The 19674-nt window shown below is 46.6% G+C and overlaps 1 protein-coding gene across 2 annotated transcripts in view; it reads left to right on the top strand.

Moving 5' to 3' along the window:
• ube2o (ubiquitin-conjugating enzyme E2O) overlaps positions 1-19674 on the top strand; it is a 221030-nt gene that overhangs the window by 50659 nt on the left and 150697 nt on the right. For both annotated transcript variants that reach the window (XM_078225883.1, XM_078225882.1), the window contains one exon: positions 5932-6042. In XM_078225883.1, the coding sequence (XP_078082009.1) occupies positions 5932-6042 (111 nt within the window). The remainder of the gene's footprint in view (positions 1-5931; positions 6043-19674) is intronic.

The following is a 19674-nucleotide window of genomic DNA, read 5'->3' as shown; positions in this document are numbered from 1 at the left end:
GCTGCTCATGTGCCCACTAGACCATTCGTTTGTATCCCTCTATTCCCAGTCTGTTCATGTGGCAATCTAGATAAGTCTTAAACGATCCCAGCGTGTCCGCCTCAATCACCTTGCTTGGGAGTGCATTCCAGGCCCCCACCACCCTCAGTGTAAAATACGTCCCCCTGACACCTGTGTTGAACCTTGCCTCCCCTCACCTTGAACTTGTGACCCCTTGTGTTCATCACCTCCGACCTGGGAAAAAGTTTCCCACTGTTCACCCTATCTATGCCCTTCATAATTTTATAGAATCATAGAAACCCTACAGTGCAGAAAGAGGCCATTCGGCCCATTGAGTTGCACCAACCACAATCCCACCCAGGCCCTATCCCCATATCCCTAGATATTTTATCCGCTTTATACACCTCTATTAGGTCGCCCCTCATCCTCCGTCTTTCCAGGGAGAACATCCCCAGTTTACCCAATCTCTCATCATAGCTAAGACCCTCCATACCAGGCAACATCCTGGTAAACCTTTTCTGTACTCTCTCCAAAGCCTCCACGTCCTTCTGGTAGTGTGGCGACCAGAACTGGACGCAGTATTCCAAATGTGGCCTAACCAACGTTCTATACAGCTGCAACATTATATGCCAACTTTTATATTCTATGCCCCGTCCAATAAAGGTAAGCAAGCCATATGCCTTCACCACCCTCTCCACCTATGCTGCCACCTTTAAGGATCTGTGGACTTGTACACCCAGGTCCCTCTGTGTGTCTATACTCCTGATGGTTCTGCCATTTATTGTATAGCTCCCCTTACATTAGATCTACCGAAATGCATCACTTCGCATTTATCTGGATTAAATTCCATCTGCCATTTCTCCGCCCATCTATATCCTGCTGTATTCTCTGACAATGTTCATCACTATCCACAACTCCAGCAATCTTCGTGTCGTCCGCAAACTTACTGATCACACCAGCTACATCTTCCTCCAAATCATTTTTATATATCTCAAACTGCAGAGGTCCCAGTACAGAGCCCTGTGGAACACCACTAGTCACACACCTCCAACCGGAAAAAGACCCCTCTACTGCTACCCTCTGTCTTCTATGGCTAAGCCAGTTCTCCACCCATCTAGCTCGCTCACCTTTTATCCTGTGAGATTTAACCTTTTGCACCAGCCTGCCATGAGGGACCTTGTCAAACGCTTTACTAAAATCCATAGAGACGACACCCACGGCCCTTCCCTCGTCAATCGTTTTTGTCACCTCCTTAAACTCAACCAAATTTGTGAGGCATGACCTCCCTCGTACAAAACCATGCTGTCTATCGCTAGTGAGATTATTCAGTTCTAAATGCGCATATATCCTATCTCTAAGAATCTTCTCCAACAATTTCCCTACCACGGACGTCAAGCTCACTGGCCTATAATTACCCGGGTTATCCTTGCTACCCTTCTTAAATAACGGGACCACATTTGCTATCCTCCAATCCTCTGGGACCTCACCTGTGTCCAGTGAAGAGACAAAGATTTCTGTTAGAGGCCCAGCAATTGCATCTCTCGCCTCCCTGAGGAGTCTAGGATAGATGCCATCCGGCCCTGGGGATGCGTCTGTCTTAATGTTTCCTAAAAAACCTAACACTTCCTCCCTTGTAATTGAGATTTTTTCTAATGGGTCAACACATCTCTCTGAGACACTACCAATCAACATGTCCCTCTCCTTTGTGAATACTGATGCAAAGTATTTGTTTAGGATCTCACCTACTTCCTTTGGTTCTAAAGGTTCATAATTCCCCTCCTTTGTCCCTGAGCGGTTCGATTCTTTCCCTAACAACCCTCTTGTTCCTAACGTATGTGTAAAATGCCTTGGGATTCTCCTTAATCCTGTCTGCCAAGGACATTTCGTGACCCCTTTGTGCCCTTCTAACTCCCTGCTTGAGTTCTTTTCTACTTTCTCTGTATTCCTCCAGTGCTCCATCTGTTTTTAGCTGCTTGGACCTCATGTATGCCTCTTTTTTTTCCTTTTTGATTAGACCCACAATTTCACTGGTTATCCACGGCTCTCGAATCCTACCTTTCCTATCCTTCCTCTTTACAGGCATATGCTTGTCCTGCAGTCCTATCAACTGCTCCTTAAAAGACTCCCACATGCCAGATGTGGATTTACCCTCGAACAGCCTCTCCCAATCAACAGCCACGAAATCCTGCCTAATCCGGCTGTAGTTAGTCTTCCCCCAATTCAGCACCTTACCCATAGGACAACACATCTTTTTCTATTACTATCCTAAAATTTACAGAGTTGTGCTCACTATTTGCCACTTGTTCCCCCACTGAAACTTTGATGACCTGACCGGGCTCATTCCCCAGTACTAGGTCCAGTATAGCCCCCTCTCTAGTTGGACTGTCAACATATTGTTCCAAAGAACCTTCCTGTAAGCATTTTATAAATTCTTCACCGTCCAGGCCCCCAGCCCTAAGCAATTTCCAGTCTATGTGAGGGAAATTAAAGTCTCCCACTACAACAACCCTATTTTTTCTGCACCTGTCCAGAATCCCCTTACATATCCACCTTATTCAGTCTGTTTGGTATTTCAGTCTTGATCCTCTTGTCTGTTCCCTTCAATTGTTATTTTGGTCTGTAAGCAATGTCTTGAGGGATAGTGTTTGATCTCTTGCAACAATCTCACTCACTCTGAAGATGCCAGCGAAATGTTTGTGTATTTTGAAAACCTGTTATGAGCCACAGTGATGAAGGATCAACTGGACAACTTCTGTAGTGTATCATTCTGATTTTCAGCCGGGAGGTCCAAATTTTGACCCTGATTTGTGTTATGTGAATTAGTTTGGAATGTGGCATTGGTTGATGAGCTAGGGAAGGAAAACCTGTACAAGACCCTTGTTATGAAGTCAGTTGCAAAATGTCCACTTTATTCTTTCTCTGAAACTTGGATGCTGTGGTGTTTGACTTGTTTCTTATTGGTTCATGGGATGAGTGTGTCACTGACAAGATCAGCCTTTGCTGCCATCCCAAACTGTCATTGAAGGTGCTATTGCAATGCTGGAGTTAGCTGTCTTCCTTAAAGCGCGTTGGGCTTTTAATTGATGTTGATTGCAGTTGATGTTGTCTACATGGACTTTAGCAAGGCCTTTGACAAGGTACTGCATGGTAGGTTGTTGCATAAGGTTAAATCTCACGGGATCCAGGGTGAGGTATCTAAATGGATACAAAATGGGCTTGACAGAAGCCAGAGGGTGGTTTGTAGAGAGTTGTTTTTCAAACTGGAGGCCTGTGACCAGCGGTGTGCCTCAGGGATCAGTGCTGGGTCCACTGTTATTTGTCATTTATGTCAACGATTTGGATGAAAATATAGGAGGCATGGTTAGTCAGTTTGCAGATGACACTAAGATTGGTGGCATAGTGGACAGTGAAGAAAGTTATCTCCGATTGCAATGGAATCTTGATCAATTGGGCCAGTGGGCTGATGAATGGCAGATGGAGTTTAATTTAGACAAATGCGAGGTGATGCATTTTGGTAGATTGAACTAGGGCAGGACTTGCTCAGTTAATGATAGGACGTTGGGGAGAGTTACAGAACAAAAACATCGAGGGGTACATGTTCATAGCTCCTTGAAAGTGGAGTCACAGGTGGACAGAATGGTGAAGAAGGCATTCGGCATGCTTGGTTTCATCGGTCAGAACATTGAATACAGGAGTTGGGACATCTTGTTGAAGTTGTACGAGACATTGGTAAGGCCACACTTGGAGTACTGTGTGCAGTTCTGGTCACCCTATTATAGAAAGGATATTATTAAACTAGAAAGAGTGCAGAAAAGATTTACTAGGATGCTACCGGGACTTAGAACGTAGATAGAACATTACGGCGCAGTACAGGCCCTTCGGCCCGCGATATTGCGCCGGCCAGTGAAACCAATCTAAAGCTCCTCTAATCTACACTATTCCAATATCATCCATATGTTTATCCAATAATCATTTGAATGCTCTTAATGTTGACGAGTCCACTACTGCTGCAGGCAGGGCATTCCACGCCCTTACTACTGAGTAAAGAACCTACCTCTAACATAGAACATAGAACATAGAACATTACAGCGCAGAACAGGCCCTTCGGCCCACGATGTTGCACCGACCAGTTAAAAAAAAAAACTGTGACCCTCCAACCTAAACCAATTTCTTTTCGTCCATGAACCTATCTACGGATCTCTTAAACGCCCCCAAACTAGGCGCATTTACTACTGATGCTGGCAGTGCATTCCAATCCCTCACCACCCTCTGGGTAAAGAACCTACCCCTGACATCGGTTCTATAACTACCCCCCCTCAATTTAAAGCCATGCCCCCTCGTGCTGGATTTCTCCATCAGAGGAAAAAGGCTATCACTATCCACCCTATCTAAACCTCTAATCATCTTATATGTTTCAATAAGATCCCCTCTTAGCCGCCGCCTTTCCAGCGAAAACAATCCCAAATCCCTCAGCCTCTCCTCATAGGATCTCCCCTCCATACCAGGCAACATCCTGGTAAACCTCCTCTGCACCCTCTCCAAAGCCTCCACATCCTTCCTGTAATGTGGGGACCAGAACTGCACACAGTACTCCAAGTGCGGCCGCACCAGAGTTGTGTACAGTTGCAACATAACGCTACGACTCCTAAATTCAATCCCCCTACCAATAAACGCCAAGACACCATATGCCTTCTTAACAACCTTATCTACTTGATTCCCAACTTTCAGGGATCTATGCACACATACACCTAGATCCCTCTGCTCCTCCACACTATTCAAAGTCCTCCCGTTAGCCCTATACTCAACACATCTGTTATTCCTACCAAAGTGAATTACCTCACACTTCTCCGCATTAAACTCCATCCGCCACCTCTCGGCCCAACTTTGCAACCTGTCTAAGTCTTCCTGCAAACTACGACACCCTTCCTCACTGTCTACCACACCACCGACTTTGGTGTCATCAGCAAATTTGCTAATCCACCCAACTATACCCTCCTATACCTGTCCTATATCTCTCACCCCTCAATTTAAAGCTATGTCCCCTCGTGTTAGCCATCACCATCCGAGGAAAAAGGCCCTCACTATCCCCTTGCAATTCCACCGACTTGAGTGTCATCCGCAAATTTACTAATCCATCCTTCTACGCCCTCATCCAGGTCATTTATAAAAATGCTATCTCTCATAATCCTTTCCAAAACTTTGCCCACAACAGAAGTAAGGCTCACCGGTCTATAATTTCCAGGGTTGTCCCTACTCCCCCTCTTGAACAAGAGGACAACATTTGCTGTCCTCCAGTCTTCTGGCACTGTTCCTGTAGACAATGGCGACATTGTTCCTGTAGACAATGACTTGATGGATTGAGTTATAAGGAGAGGCTGAATAGACTAGGACTTTTTTCTCTGGAGCGTAGGAGGGTGGGGGTGACCTTGTAGAGGTCTATAAAATAATGAGGGGCATAGATAAGGTAGATAGTCAATATCTTTTCCCAAAGGTAGGGGAGTCTAAAACTAGAGGGCCTGGGTTTAAGGTGAGAATGGAGAGATGCAAAAGTGTTCAGAGGAGCAATTTTTTCAGAGGGTGGCGAGTGTCTTGAACAAACTGCCAGAGGTAGTAGTAGAGGCGGGTACAATTTTGTCTTTTAAAAAGCATTTGGATAGTTACATGGATACGATGGGTATAGAGGGATATGGGCCAAATGCGGGCAATTGGGATTGGCTTAGGGGTTAAAAAAATGGCGGGATGGACAAGTTGGGCCTAAAGGGCCTGTTTCCATGCTGTAAACCTCTATGACTCTAATTGTTTTTGTGAAATTAGATCATTGAAATAGCAGTTAATGTTTTGCTATCTTCATTGTGTTCTTCGTTCTATTGCAGTGCGCTGCACTCAACTCAAATAAACATTTTCTTCATTCTGTGTCTGCATCTTTTACAGGATAATCAATGTGGAACCGTGATTGATGTGAATATGGAGTGCACGTTGAAGATTCTGGGAACAAATTATATTCTTCACCCAGTCAACAGCAGAGATTTGCAGCATATTTGGGTGTGTGATTAGGAAGCTGCAAGATTGTCATTATTTGCTAACATTTCCATTGCTTTCTACCTTTTAAAGAGTAGGAGTTCATAGAAATAGAACCTTCGTAGAATTCCTACAGTGCAGGAGGAGGTCATTCGACTCAGCAGGTCTGCACCGATTCACCGACAGAACATTCCACCCAAATGCTATCCCCATAACCTCTCACATTCAGCACAGCTAATCCCCCTAATCTACACACTAAGGAGCAATTTAGCATGGCCAAACCACCGAACCTACACATCTTTGGAGTGTGGGAGGAACCCACACAGACATGGAGCGAATGTGCAAACTCTGCACAGACAGTGACCCAAGGTTGGAATTGAACCTGGGTCCTTTGTGCTGTGAGACAGCAGTGCTAACCACTGTGGTGCTGTTTATTGTCCCCGTTTCATTTTGGGAAGAAGCCTTTTCAGATTATTGAGGATTTGCCTGTGAACAGCTCTTCATGATAACTCGAGAAGCAATTGGTTTTGTGGAGTCTGCATGGGTTTCCTCCGGGTGCTCCTCCCAGAGTCCGAAAGACGTGCTGGTTAGGTGCATTGGCCATGCTAAACTCTCCCTCAGTGTACCTGAACAGGTGTCGGAGTGTGGTGACTGGGAGATTTTCACAGTAACTACATTGCAGTGTTAATGTAAGCCTACTTGAGACACAAATAAATAAATAACCGAAGTGCTGGCCTGGCAGCTTCTAACGAGAGAGTTTACATTTTAAGTCCAATATGACTCCTCTCAGGACTAAAGTGTGATCGGCAGGTGATGTGTTTTATGCTGTTGAAAATGAGGGAGGACAGATAGTGCAAAAGAGGTCAGGCATAGGTTAGCAGGTGGGGGAGATTAAATGACAAAGATGTCATGGAACGCAAGGCAAAGGGAGGGGAATGATGATTGTAAAGACACAAAGCCTTGGCCCACTGTTGGTGTTAATAGCAGAGCAATGGTTGGCACTGCCTAAAGGCAAAAATAAGATAAGATACAGACTGGCACTTTGAGGAGGGTGGGGGGGGGGGGCGACAGACTGGAGGATAGATCTCATGGTCTGAAGTTATTGAACTCAGTATTGAGTCCAAAAAACATAAAAGACAAATAGGATGATGAGGTGTTGTTTGTGTGGCTCACGTTGGACCTCACCTGGAACCTGTAGCAGGCTCATGTGTCAACATGAGAGCAAGATGGTGAATTGCAATGGCAAATAACTGGAAGATCAGGGTCGTGCTTGCAGGCTCAGTGAAGCCCAATGCAAGCTGGAGGAACAGCACCTCGACTTCCGACTAGGCACTTTGCGGCCTAATGGACTCAACATTGAGTTCAACACCTTCACGGCATGAGCTCTGTCCTCCATTTTGAATCCCCACCCTGCAAATGCGAGTCTGCATCTTTTTTTTTTTGCTTTCAGAAAGTGCTGACTTTTATTCTGCTCTGGACCAGTGCTTTAATACCATCATTACCACCCCCTCTGCCTCATTGTTGTTTAACCTCCCTCATCCTTAACCTATCCCTGACCTCTTTTACTCTGCCTACCCATCCACCAACTAACCCCACTCCCCAAAATGTTAATTCTGTTTCTCTCTCCATAGAAGCTGCCAGACCTGCTGTGGTTTTCCTGCACTTTGTTTTTATTTCAGATCTCTGGCATCCATTGTATTTGCCTTTTATTTAAACTATTGGCTGTGATGTATGATGCTGAATTGATGGAGCGACTATGCATGGGGTATACAGCGCACAAATAGATCTTTCAGCTCAATAGTCTTTGGTGCTTATGCTCCTTCAGAAAGTATCAGCCACTCTCTAGTTTACTGATCTTTGTTTTAGATTCATTATGATTTCCTTCCCCTTTAGTCTGAAAGTATCAAGCTTATAAATAGAGTTATTTGTATTTTTGTTTCCTTGGCTTTGTAGCCTTAAGGAGCAGGCATTGATATTAACAGAAATATATATCTGTATATTGAAATGTCACCTTTCCTGTGAAACTTTCCTCTTTTCTCACCTGATTTTTCCAGGGCTGATCCCAAGATATGTGCAGCTGTGCTGACATTGTTCTGGTATCTCCAAGTTCCATTTCCAGGATATGTCCACAGTTCCATTGCATTTGGAGCTGCTCAAGCTGATCTTTGGCCCATTGCTGGTTATCCATCTGATGCAGTTTTGCTGCCCTACTGCAACATCTGCCTATTGTGCCAAGCTAAGCAGAGCCTGGCCCAAAGACCCAACCGTAGTGTCAACCATAGTGGAACAGAGCTGTGCCATTAGAGTGCATTTAAAATTCCTTCATGATTAAGCGCCGCTTAAGAATCCCGTGGTAGGAAAAAAGAACATTGGGCAGGTTGTATTTAAGATCCATACGACTCCAAAGCATTTTAAATAACTGAGCCCCTCCTCCAACCTAGTCTTTATAACCAGATATTGAGCACACAGTTCCATTGTCTGAAAGGCTGTTGCTGAGGGAAAGTTTTCTTGTTTCTCTGCATTGATATGGAGGGAACAGGGTTTATTGTTCTGTTACCACAAGGCACTGTTGGTAAAATATTCTCTCTCTTTCCCCCTTAATTTGCACCCCACCCCACCCCCCCTCCAAAGCTGCTGCCACTTTGTCTTGCACTGTGCATCCATAGATTTGTTACAGCACAGAATAGGACCAGTTGAGGTCCTGAAAGAGCAATTCAGCTAGTCCCACACCTCTGAACTTGTCCTGGTGTCCTGCAATTTTATTCCCCTTCAGGTTCTTGTCCAATTTCCTTTTGAAAATCAATTCTATTTGCCTCTAACACACTTGGTGGGTTTTAAATCACAGAATTGTTACAGTGTAGGAGACCATCATGTCTGTGATTGAACATTATGATTCCGTTCCATTCTCCTGCCTTTCCCCTAACCCTACACATTGTATCTATTCAAATAACCATCTGCTGCCCTCTTGAATGCTTCGATTGAACCTGACTCCACAATTTGGACAGTGCATTCCATAGAATCCTTACAGTGCAGAAAGAGGCCTTCAGCCCATCAAATCTACACAGACTTTGAAAGATTCTCATATCCCTGGAACCATTCTTGTAAACTCTTCTGCACTCTCTCCAATGTGTTCACATCCTCCCTATAGTGTGACACCCAGAACTAAACGCAATATTGCAGCCAGGGTCTTATTAGTGTCCTATGCAAGTTCAGCATAACGTCCTTGCTCTTGAACTCTGCCCCTATTAATAAAGCCGAGAATAATATTTATTAACTTCTCTCTCCACCTGTCCTGCCACCTTCAGTGACATGTGTAAATATACACCCAGGTCCCTCTGCTCCTGCACACCCTTCAAAGTTGTTCTTTCTACCAAAATGCACCACTCACACTTCTCTACATTGAACTTCATCTGCTACTATCTGTCCACTCCAATTCTTGTGTACTAATTTTTTTATTGTGTAATGAATTTTTTCTTGTGTAACCTTTGATTCTTTTGCCAATCTCTTTTTAAATCTTTGCCCTCTGGTGTTCTACCCTTCCAACAATGGGAATAATTTCTCTCTTTCCACTTTATCTGAACTCCTCGTGATATTAAATGCTTCAATCAAATATCCTCAACCTCTTGGGGTGGCACGATGACACAGTGGTTAACACTACTGCCTCACAATGCCAGGGACCTGGCTTCAATTCCAGCCTTGGTTGTGTGTGTGGAGTTTGTATATTCTCCCTGTGTTCCACTGGAGCAAAGTAGAGAGGGAGCGATTTGTGTCAGTAGTGGCTGAGGGTAAGCGTGATTTTTTACCACCTTGGCAGAGTTTTTTTTTCAGTTAAACAGGAAACCGGAAGTAGGCCGCGGGGAGGTCTGGGAAGGTTTCTTTTTTGCCCAATAAATTTGAACGGGAGGTAACCCGAGACTCTACACGGGAAGAGTCCCCCACCCTCCCCCCTCTTCTAACCTTTTAAAAAAAAAGACTCGAGTGAGAGCAGGTAAGCTTCTTTTCTCTCTCTCTTTCGTTTGAGTGAGGGAAGTTAGCAGGGATGTCAGTGCAGGCAGTGCAATGTTCCTCCTGAGGGATGTTTGAGGTGAGGGACACCAGTGTCCCGGCTGAGTGCACCTGCAGGAAGTGCACCCAATTCCAGCTCCTTGAAGACAATGTTCGGGATCTGGAACTGGATGAACTCAGGATCATTCGGGAGGCAGAGGCAGCTATAGATAGAAGCTACAGGGAGGTAGCTACTCCTAGAGATTATGACACATGGGTGACGGCTAGAAGGGGTAAGAAGCAGTCAGAGCAGCGATCCCCTGTTCCTCTGTATAACAAGTATTCCATTTTGGATACTGTTGGGGGGGACGACTTAACAGGGGTAAGCCATGGGGTACAGGTCTCTGGCACAGAGTCTGTCCTTGTTGCTGAGAAGGGAAGGGGGGAGAGGAGTAGAGCATTGGTTATTGGGGACTCCATAGTTAGGGGGACAGATAGGAGACAACCCTGGTAATTATAGACAAAGAACAAAGAACAGTACAGCACAGGAAACAGGCCCTTCGGCCCTCCAAGCCTGTGCCGCTCATTGGTCCAACTCGACCATTCGTTTGTATCCCTCCATTCCCAGACTGCTCATGTGACTATCCAGGTAAGTCTTAAACGATGCCAGCGTGTCTGCCCCCACCACCCTACTTGGCAGCGCATTCCAGGCCCCCACCACTCTGTGTAAAATACATCCTTCTGATATCTGAGTTATACCTCGCCCCTCTCACCTTGAGCCCATGACCCCTCGTGATCGTCACCAGTTTTCCCAATCTCTCCTCATAGCTAAGAACCTCCATACCAGGCAACATCCTGGTAAACCTTCTCTGCACACTCTCTAAAGCCTCCACGTCCTTCTGGTAGTGCAGTGACCAAAACTGGACACAGTACTCCAAATGTGGCCAAACCAGTGTCTATACAGCTGCAACATCATACTCCAGCTTTTACACTCTATACCCTGTCCTATAAAGGCAAGCATATCATATGCCGCCTTCACCAACTTCTCCACCTGTGCTGCCACCTTCAAGGATTTGTGGACTTGCACATCTAGGTCCCTCTGTGTTTCTATACTCTTGATGGCTCTGCTATTTATTGTATAGTCCCCCCTACATTAGTTCTTCCAAAATGCATCACTTCGCATTTATCCGGATTAAATTCCATCTGCCATTTCTCCGCCCAATTTTCCAGCCTATCTATATCCTGCTGTATTGCCCGACAATGTTCATCGCTATCCGCAAGTCCAGCCATCTTCGTGTCATCCGCAAACTTGCTGATAACACCAGTTACACCTTCTTCCAAATCATTTATATATATCACAAATAGCAGAGGTCCCAGTACAGAGCCCTGCGGAACACCACTGGTAAGAAGTCTCACAACACCAGGTTAAAGTCCAACAGGTTTATTTGGTAGCAAATACCATAAGCTTTCGGAGCACTGCTCCTTCGTCAGATGGAGTGGAAATCTGCTCTCCACCACTGGTCACAGACCTCCAGCCGGAAAAAGACCCTTCGACTGCTACCCTCTGTCTCCTGTGGCCAAGCCAGTTTTCTACCCATCTAGCCACCTCTCCTTGTATCCCATGAGCCTTAACCTTCTTAACCAACCTGCCATGAGGGACTTTGTCAAATGCCTTACTGAAATCCATATAGACGACATCCACGGCCCTTCCTTCATCAACCGTTTTTGTCACTCCCTCAAAAAACTCCTCCAACTTTGTAAGGCACGACCTGTGCCGCGGGAGAGTGAGAACAGGAATCGGTGGAGAATGAATGCGTGGCTGAGGGACTGGAGCAAGGGACAAGGATTTGGGTACTTGGATCATTGGGACCTCTTTAGGGGCAGGTGTGACCTGTTTAAAAAAGACGGGTGGCACTTGAATCCCAGGGGGACCAATATCCTGGCGGGAAGGTTGGCTAAGGCTACTGGAGAGACTTTAAACTAGAAAGGTTGGGGGGAGGGAATCGAAATGAGGGGACTGAGAGCGAGGAGGTTAGCTCGCAAATAGATAAGGAATGTAGACAGGGTAAGAGGGAGGTTAGACGAGTGATGGAGAAGGGAAATGCTCAGGCTGAAGGTCTGAGATGTGTCTATTTTAATGCCAGGAGTGTAGTGAATAAAGTGGATGAGCTTAGAGCGTGGATTGCTGCTTCGAATTGTGATGTGGTGGCCATTACGGAGACTTGGATGTCTCAGGGACAGGACTGGGTGCTTCAGGTGCCGGGTTTTAGATGTTTCAGGAAGGACAGGGAGGGAGGCAAGAGAGGGGGGGGAGTGGCACTGTTGATCAGGGATAGTGTCGCGGCTGTAGAGAAGGTGGACGCCGTGGAGGGATTGACTACGGAGTCTCTGTGGGTGGAGGTTAGGAACAGGAAGGGGTCGGTAACTTTGCTGGGTGTTTTCTATAGGCCGCCCAATAGTAACAGAGATGTTGAGGAGCAGATGGGGAAACAGATCCTGGAGAGATGTAGGAATAACAGAGTTGTCGTGATGGGAGATTTTAATTTCCCAAACATAGATTGGAATATCCCTAGGGCTAGGGGTTTGGATGGAGAGGAGTTTGTTAGGTGTGTCCAGGAGAGTTTCCTGACACAGTATGTGGATAAGCCTACTAGATGAGAGGCTGTACTTGATCTGGTGCTGGCTAATGAACCTGGACAGGTGGAGGATCTCTCGGTGGGTGAGCATCTTGGGGATAGCGATCATAATTCTATCTCCTTCACGATAGCATTGGAAAGAGATAGGATCAGGCAGGCTAGGAAAGTGTTTCTCTGGAGTAAAGGGAAATACAGTGTCATCAGGGAGGAAATTAGACGGGTAAATTGGAAGGAGGCATTCTTGGGGAAAAGTACTGAAGGAAAGTGGAGGATTTTCAAGGAATGTTTGTCTGGAGCTCTGCATGGCAACGTTCCGATGAGACGGGGGTGTTGGTAGGGTACGGGAACCGTGGTGCACGAAGGTTGTGATGAACCTGGTGAATAAGAAAAGAGAGGCGTACAGAAGGTTCAGAGAGCTAGGAGGTGTTAAGGATTTAGAGGAGTATACGGGATGTAGGAAGGAACTTAAGAAGGAAATTAGGAGAGCGAGAAGGGGTCATGAGAAGACCTTGGCGGGTAAGATTAAGGAGAATCCCAAGGCTTTCTACAAATATGTCAAGAGTAAAAGGATGAGATGTGAAGGCATAGGACCCTTAAAAGGTGAAGGGGGAAAAGTTTGTGCGGAACCGTTAGAAATGGCGGAGGTGCTTAATGAATACTTTACCTCGGTATTCACGGTGGAAAGGGATCTGGGTGGGTGGTTGTACTGCTGGTTTGCGGTGGACAGAAAGAATCGAGCATGTGGACATAAAGAAAGAGGATGTGTTGGAACTATTGAATGGCATCAAGGTTGGTAAGTCGCCGGGACCGGATGGGATGTACCCCAGGTTACTGTGGGAGGCGAGGGAGGAAATTGCGGAGCCTTTGGCGATGATCTTTGCATCGTCGATGGAGACGGGAGAGGTTCCGGAGGATTGGAGGATTGCAGATGTGGTCCCTATATTCAAGAAAGGGAACAGGGACAGCCCGGGAAATTACCGACCGGTGAGTCTAACCTCAGTGGTTGGTAAGTTGATGGAGAGGATCCTGAGAGACAGGATTTATGATCATCTAGAGAAGTTTAGTATGATCAAAAGTAGTCGGCACGGCTTTGTCAAGGGCAGGTCATGCCTTACGAGCCTGGTTGAGTTCTTTGAAAATGTGACCAAACACATTGACGAAGGAAGAGCGGTGGATGTGGTCTATATGGACTTCAGCAAGGCGTTCGATAAGGTCCCCCATGCAAGACTTCTTGAGAAAGTGAGAGGGCATGGGATCCAAGGGGCTGTTGCCTTGTGGATCCAGAACTGGCTTGCCTGCAGAAGGCAGAGAGTGGCTGTGGAGGGGTCTTTCTCTGCATGGAGGTCAGTGACCACTGGAGTGCCCCAGGGATCTGTTCTGGGACCCTTGCTGTTTGTCATTTTCATAAATGACCTGGATGAGGAAGTGGAGGGATGGGTTGGTAAGTTTGCTGACGACACCAAGGTAGGTGGTGTTGTGGATAGTTTGGAGGGATGTCAGAAGTTGCAGCGAGACATAGATAGAATGCAAGACTGGGCGGAGAAGTGGCAGATGGACTTCAACCCGGATAAGTGTGTAGTGATCCATTTTGGCAGATCCAATGGGATGAAGCAGCAGTATAATATGAAGGGTACCATTCTTAGCAGTGTAGAGGATCAGAAGGACCTTGGGGTCCGGGTCCATAGGACTCTTAAATCGGCCTCGCAGGTGGAGGATGCGGTCAAGAAGGCGTACGGCGTACTGGCCTTCATTAATCGAGGGATTGAGTTTAGGAGTCGGGAGATAATGCTGCAGCTTTATAGGACCCTGGTTAGACCCCACTTGGAGTACTGCGCACAGTTCTGGTCACCTCATTACAGGAAAGATGTTGAAGCCATTGAAAGGGTGCAGAGGAGATTTACAAGGATGTTGCCTGGATTGGGGGGCATGCCTTATGAGGATAGGTTGAGGGAGCTTGGTCTCTTCTCCCTGGAGAGACGAAGGATGAGAGGTGACCTGATAGAGGTTTACAAGATGTTGAGAGGTCTGGATAGGGTAGACTCTCAGAGGCTATTTCCAAGGGCTGAAATGGTTGCTACGAGAGGACACAGGTTTAAGGTGCAGGGGTGTAGGTACAGAGGAGATGTCAGGGGTAAGTTTTTCACTCAGAGGGTGGTGGGTGAGTGGAATCGGCTGACGTTGGTGGTGGTGGAGGCAAACTCGTTGGGGTCTTTTAAGAGACTTCTGGATGAGTACATGGGATTTAATGGGATTGAGGGCTATAGATAGGCCTAGAGGTAGGGATATGATCGGCGCAACTTGTGGGCCGAAGGGCCTGTTTGTGCTGTGGCTTTCTATGTTCTATGTTCTCCCTCTTACAAAACCATGCTGTCTGTCACTAATGAGATTGTTCCGTTCTAAATGCGCATACATCCTGTCTCTAAGAATCTTCTCCAACAACTTCCCTACCACGGACGTCAAGCTCACTGGCCTATAATCACCTGGGTTATCCCTGCTTTTCTGGTTGGCGGATGGTAACTAGTGACGTGCCGCAGGGATCGGTACTGGGGACTCAACAATTTACCATTTATATAGACGATCTGGAGGAGGGGACTGAGTGTCGGTAACAAAGTTTGCAGACGACACAAAGATAAGTGGAAAAGTGAATCATGTGGAGGGCGTAGAAGGTCTGCAGAGAGATTTGGACAGGCTGAGTGAGTGGGCGAGGATCTGCCAGATGGAGTATAACGTTGACAAATGCGAGGCTATTCACTTTGGAATAAATAAAAGCAAATTGGATTATTATCTAAATGGAAAAAAATTACAACATGCTACTGTGCAAAGGGACCTGGGGGTCCTTGTGCATGAGACGCAAAAACCCAGTCTGCAGGTGCAACAAGTGATCAAGAAGGCAAATGGGATGTTGGCCTATATCGCAAGGGGGATAGAATATAAAAGCAGAGATGTCTTGCTGCATGTGTACAGGGCATTGGTGAGGCCGCAGCTGGAATACTGTGTGCAGTTTTGGTCCCCTTATTTGCGGATGGATATATTGGCCTTGGAGGGAGTGCAGAGAAGGTTCACCAGGTTGATACCGGAGATGAGGGGTGTTGATTATGAGGAGAGACTGAGCAGATTGGGTTTGTACTCATTGGAATTTAGAAGGCTGAGGGGAGATCTTATAGAGACCTATAAGTTAATGAAGGGGCTGGATAGGTTAGAGGTGGAGAGATTCTTTCCACTTAGAAAGGAAGCTAGAACGAGATGGCACAGCCTCAAAATAAAGGGGGGGTCAGTTTAGGACAGAGTTGAGGAAGAACGTCTTCTCTCAGAGGGTGGTGAATCTCTGGAATTCTCTGCCTACTGAAGTGGTGGAGGCTACCTCGTTGAATATGTTTAAATCATGGATAGATGGATTCGTGATCGGTCAGGGAATTAGGGGTTATAGGGATCACGTGGGTGAGTGGAACTGATCCATTTCAGGTCAGGCATGATCTTATTGAATGGCGGGGCAGGCTCGAGGGGCTAGTTGGCCTACTCCTGCTCCTGTTTCTTATGTTCTTATAACGGTACCACGTTCGCTATCCTCCAATCCTCAGGGACCGTACAAAAGATTCAGAGAGCTTGGCGAAGATAGGGATCTAGATGAGTATACGGCTTGTAGGAAGGGACTAAAGAAGGAAATTAGGAGAGCCAGAAGGGGTCACGAGAAGGCCCTGGCAGGTAGGATTAAGGAGAACCCTAAGGCGTTCTATAAATATGTGAAGAGTAAAAGGATGAGACGTGACGGAATAGGGCCTATAAAAGGTGAAGGCGGGAAAATCAGTACGGAACAAGTAGAAATGGCAGAGGTGCTTAATGAGTATTTTGCCTCGGTTTTCACAGAGGAGAAGGTCATGGGTGGATGTACTGTGGGCTTGTGGTGGACTGAAAAGATTGAGTATGTGGACTTTAACAAAGAGGTTGTGCAGGAATCTTTGAATGGCATCAAGATAGATAAGTCGCCGGGTCTGGATGGGATGTACCCCAGGTTACTCTGGGAGACAGGGGAAGAGATTGCAGAGCCTCTGGCGATGATCTTTGCATCGTCGATGGAGACGGAAGAGGTGCCGGAGGATTGGAGGATTGCAGATGTGGTTCCTATTTTCACGAAGGGGAATAGGGATAGCCCAGGAAATTACAGACCGGTGAATCTAACCTCAGTGGCTGGTAAGCTGATGGAGAAGATCCTGAGGGACAAGATTTATGAGCATTTAGAGAGGTTTAGTGTGCTCAAGAATACTCAGCATGGCTTTGTCAAAGGCAGATCGTGCCTTACGAGCCTGGTGGAGTTCTTCGAAAATGTGACTAAACACATTGACGAAGGGAAGGCGGTAGATGTGGTTTATATGGATTTTAGCAAGGCGTTCGATAAGGCTCCCCATGCAAGGCTTCTAGAAAAAGTGAGAGGGCATGGGATCCAAGGGGCTGCTGCCCTGTGGATCCAGAACTGGCTTGCCCAAAGGAGGCAGAGAGTGTGTATAGATGGGTCTTTTTCTAAATGGAGGTCGGTCACCAGTGGTGTGCCCCAGGGATCTGTTCTGGGACCCTTGCTGTTTGTCATTTTCATAAATGACCTGGATGAGGAAGTGGAGGGATGGGTTGGTAAGTTTGCCGACGACACGAAGGTTGGTGGGGTTGTGGATAGTCTGGAGGGATGTCAGAAGTTAGAGGGACATAGATAGGATGCAAGTCTGGGTGGAGAAATGGCAGATGGACTTCAACCCAGATAAATGCATAGTGGTCCATTTTGGCAGGTCAAATGGGATGAAGGAGTACAATATATCAAGGGAAAGACTCTTAGTACTGTAGAGGATCAGAAGGACCTTGGGGTCTGGGTCCATACGACTCTAAAGTCGGCCCCGCAGGTGGAGGAGGTGGTTAAGAAGGCATATGGTGTGCTGGCCTTTATCAATCGAGAGATTGAGTTTAGGAATCCGGGGATAATGATGCAGCTATATAAGACCCTCGTCAGACCCCACTTGGAGTACTGTGCTCAGTTCTGGTTGCCTCATTACAGGAAGGATGTGGAAAAGATTGAAAGGGTGCAGAGGCGATTTACAAGGATGTTGCCTGGAATGAGTGGCATGCCTTATGAGGATAGGCTGAGGGAGCTCTGTCTTTTCTCCTTGGAGAAACGAAGGATGAGAGGAGACCTAATAGAGGTATATAAGATGTTGAGAGGCATAGATCGGGTGGACTCTCAGGCTTTTTCCCAGGGTGGAAATGGCTGCTACGAGAGGACACAGGTTTAAGGTGCTGGGATGTAGGTACAGGGGAAATGTTAGGGAGAAGTTTTTCACACAGGGTGGTGGGCGAGTGGAATCGGCTGCCATCAGTGGTGGTGGAGGCAAACTCAATCGGGTCTTTTAAGAGACTCCTGGATGAGTACATGGGACTTAATAGGATGGAGGGTTATAGGTAGGCCTAAAAGGTAGGGATATGTTTGGCACAACTTGTGGGGCCGAAGGGCCTGTTTTGTGCTGTAGTTTTCTATGTTTCTATGACCTCACCTGTCTCCAATGAAGAGACAAAGATTTCCGTCAGAGGCCCAGCAATTACACCTCTTGTCTCCCTGAGCAGGATAGATGTCATCAGGCCCTGGGGATTTGTCAGTTTTAATGTTACCTAAAAAACCAACACTTCCTCCCTTGTAATGGAGATTCTCTCTAACGGGTCAACATCTCCCTCTGAGACACTCCCAATCAACAAGTCCCTCTCCTTTGTGAATACTGATGCAAAGTATTCATTTAGGATCTCCCCTACTCCCTCGGGTTCTAAGCATAATTCCCCTCCATTGTCCCTGAGAGGTCTGACTTTTTCCCTGACAACTTTTGTTCCTAACATATGAATAGAATGCCTTAGGATTCTCCTTAATCCTGTCTGCCAAGAACATTTCGTGACATCTTTTTGCCCTTCTAACTCCCCGCTTGAGTTCTTTCCTACTCTCTCTGTATTCCTCCAGAGCTGCATCTGTTTTCAGTTGCCTGGACCTAACGTACGCCCCTCTTTTCTTTTTGATCAGACCGTCATTTTCCCTGGTTATCCACGGCTCTCGAATCCTACCTTTCCTATCCTTCCTTTTTTACAGGCAGATGCCTGTCCTGCAGCCTTATCAACTGTTCCTTAAAAGACTCCCACATGCCAGACGTGGACTTACCCCCGAACAGCCTCTCCTAATCAACGGTCACCAATTCCTGCCTAATCCGGCTATAGTTAGCCTTTCCCCAATTTACCATCCTACCCTTAGGACAACACTTGTCCTTGTCCATTACTATCCTAAAGTTAACAGAGTTGTGATCACTATTTGCCACAAGTTCCCCTACCAAAACTTTGACGACCTGACTGGACTCATTTGCCAGAACTAGATGCAGTATAGCCCCCTCTCTAGTTGGGCTATCTACATACTGTTCCAAAGAACCTTCCAGTACGCATTTTACAAATTCCTCCTCATCCGGTCTCCCACGGCAACAACCCTAGTTTTTCTGCACATATCCAGAATCTCCTGACATATCCGTTCCTCCACTTCCCGTGGGCTGTTGGGTGGCCTGTAGTATACCCCAGCATAGTGATTGCACCTTTCCTGTTTCTGAGCTCCACCCACAGCAACTCAGTACATGACCCCTCTAAATTGTCCACCCTCTGCACCGCTGTAATATGCTCCCTTACTAATACCGCTACTCCCCCACCTTTTTTAGCCTCTCCTCTGTCTCGCCTAAAACCCTTATACCCTGGAATATTCAGCTGCCAGTCCTGTCCTTTTAACCATGTCTCCATCACCGCAACCACATCCAAATTCCGCATAAGCATTAAGGCCCTAAGTTCGTCTGTCTTACCCGTTACGCTCCTCGCATTGAAGCAGATGCACTCCAGACCTCCAGGCCCACTCAGGTCTTCCTGCTCCAGAATGCTCCTCTTCTTAGCTAGCCTTGCCCTGGCCCCCAGCTCAGACCAGTGAGCCTTACTTCTGTTGTGGGCAAAGTTTTGGAAAGGATTATAAGAGATAGGATTTGTAATT

This window comes from Mustelus asterias, chromosome 12 (genome assembly GCF_964213995.1).
Source record: "Mustelus asterias chromosome 12, sMusAst1.hap1.1, whole genome shotgun sequence".
Lineage (NCBI taxonomy): Eukaryota > Metazoa > Chordata > Chondrichthyes > Carcharhiniformes > Triakidae > Mustelus > Mustelus asterias.
Note: the sequence above shows the minus strand (reverse complement) of the source record. Positions and strands in the feature narration are given on the sequence as shown.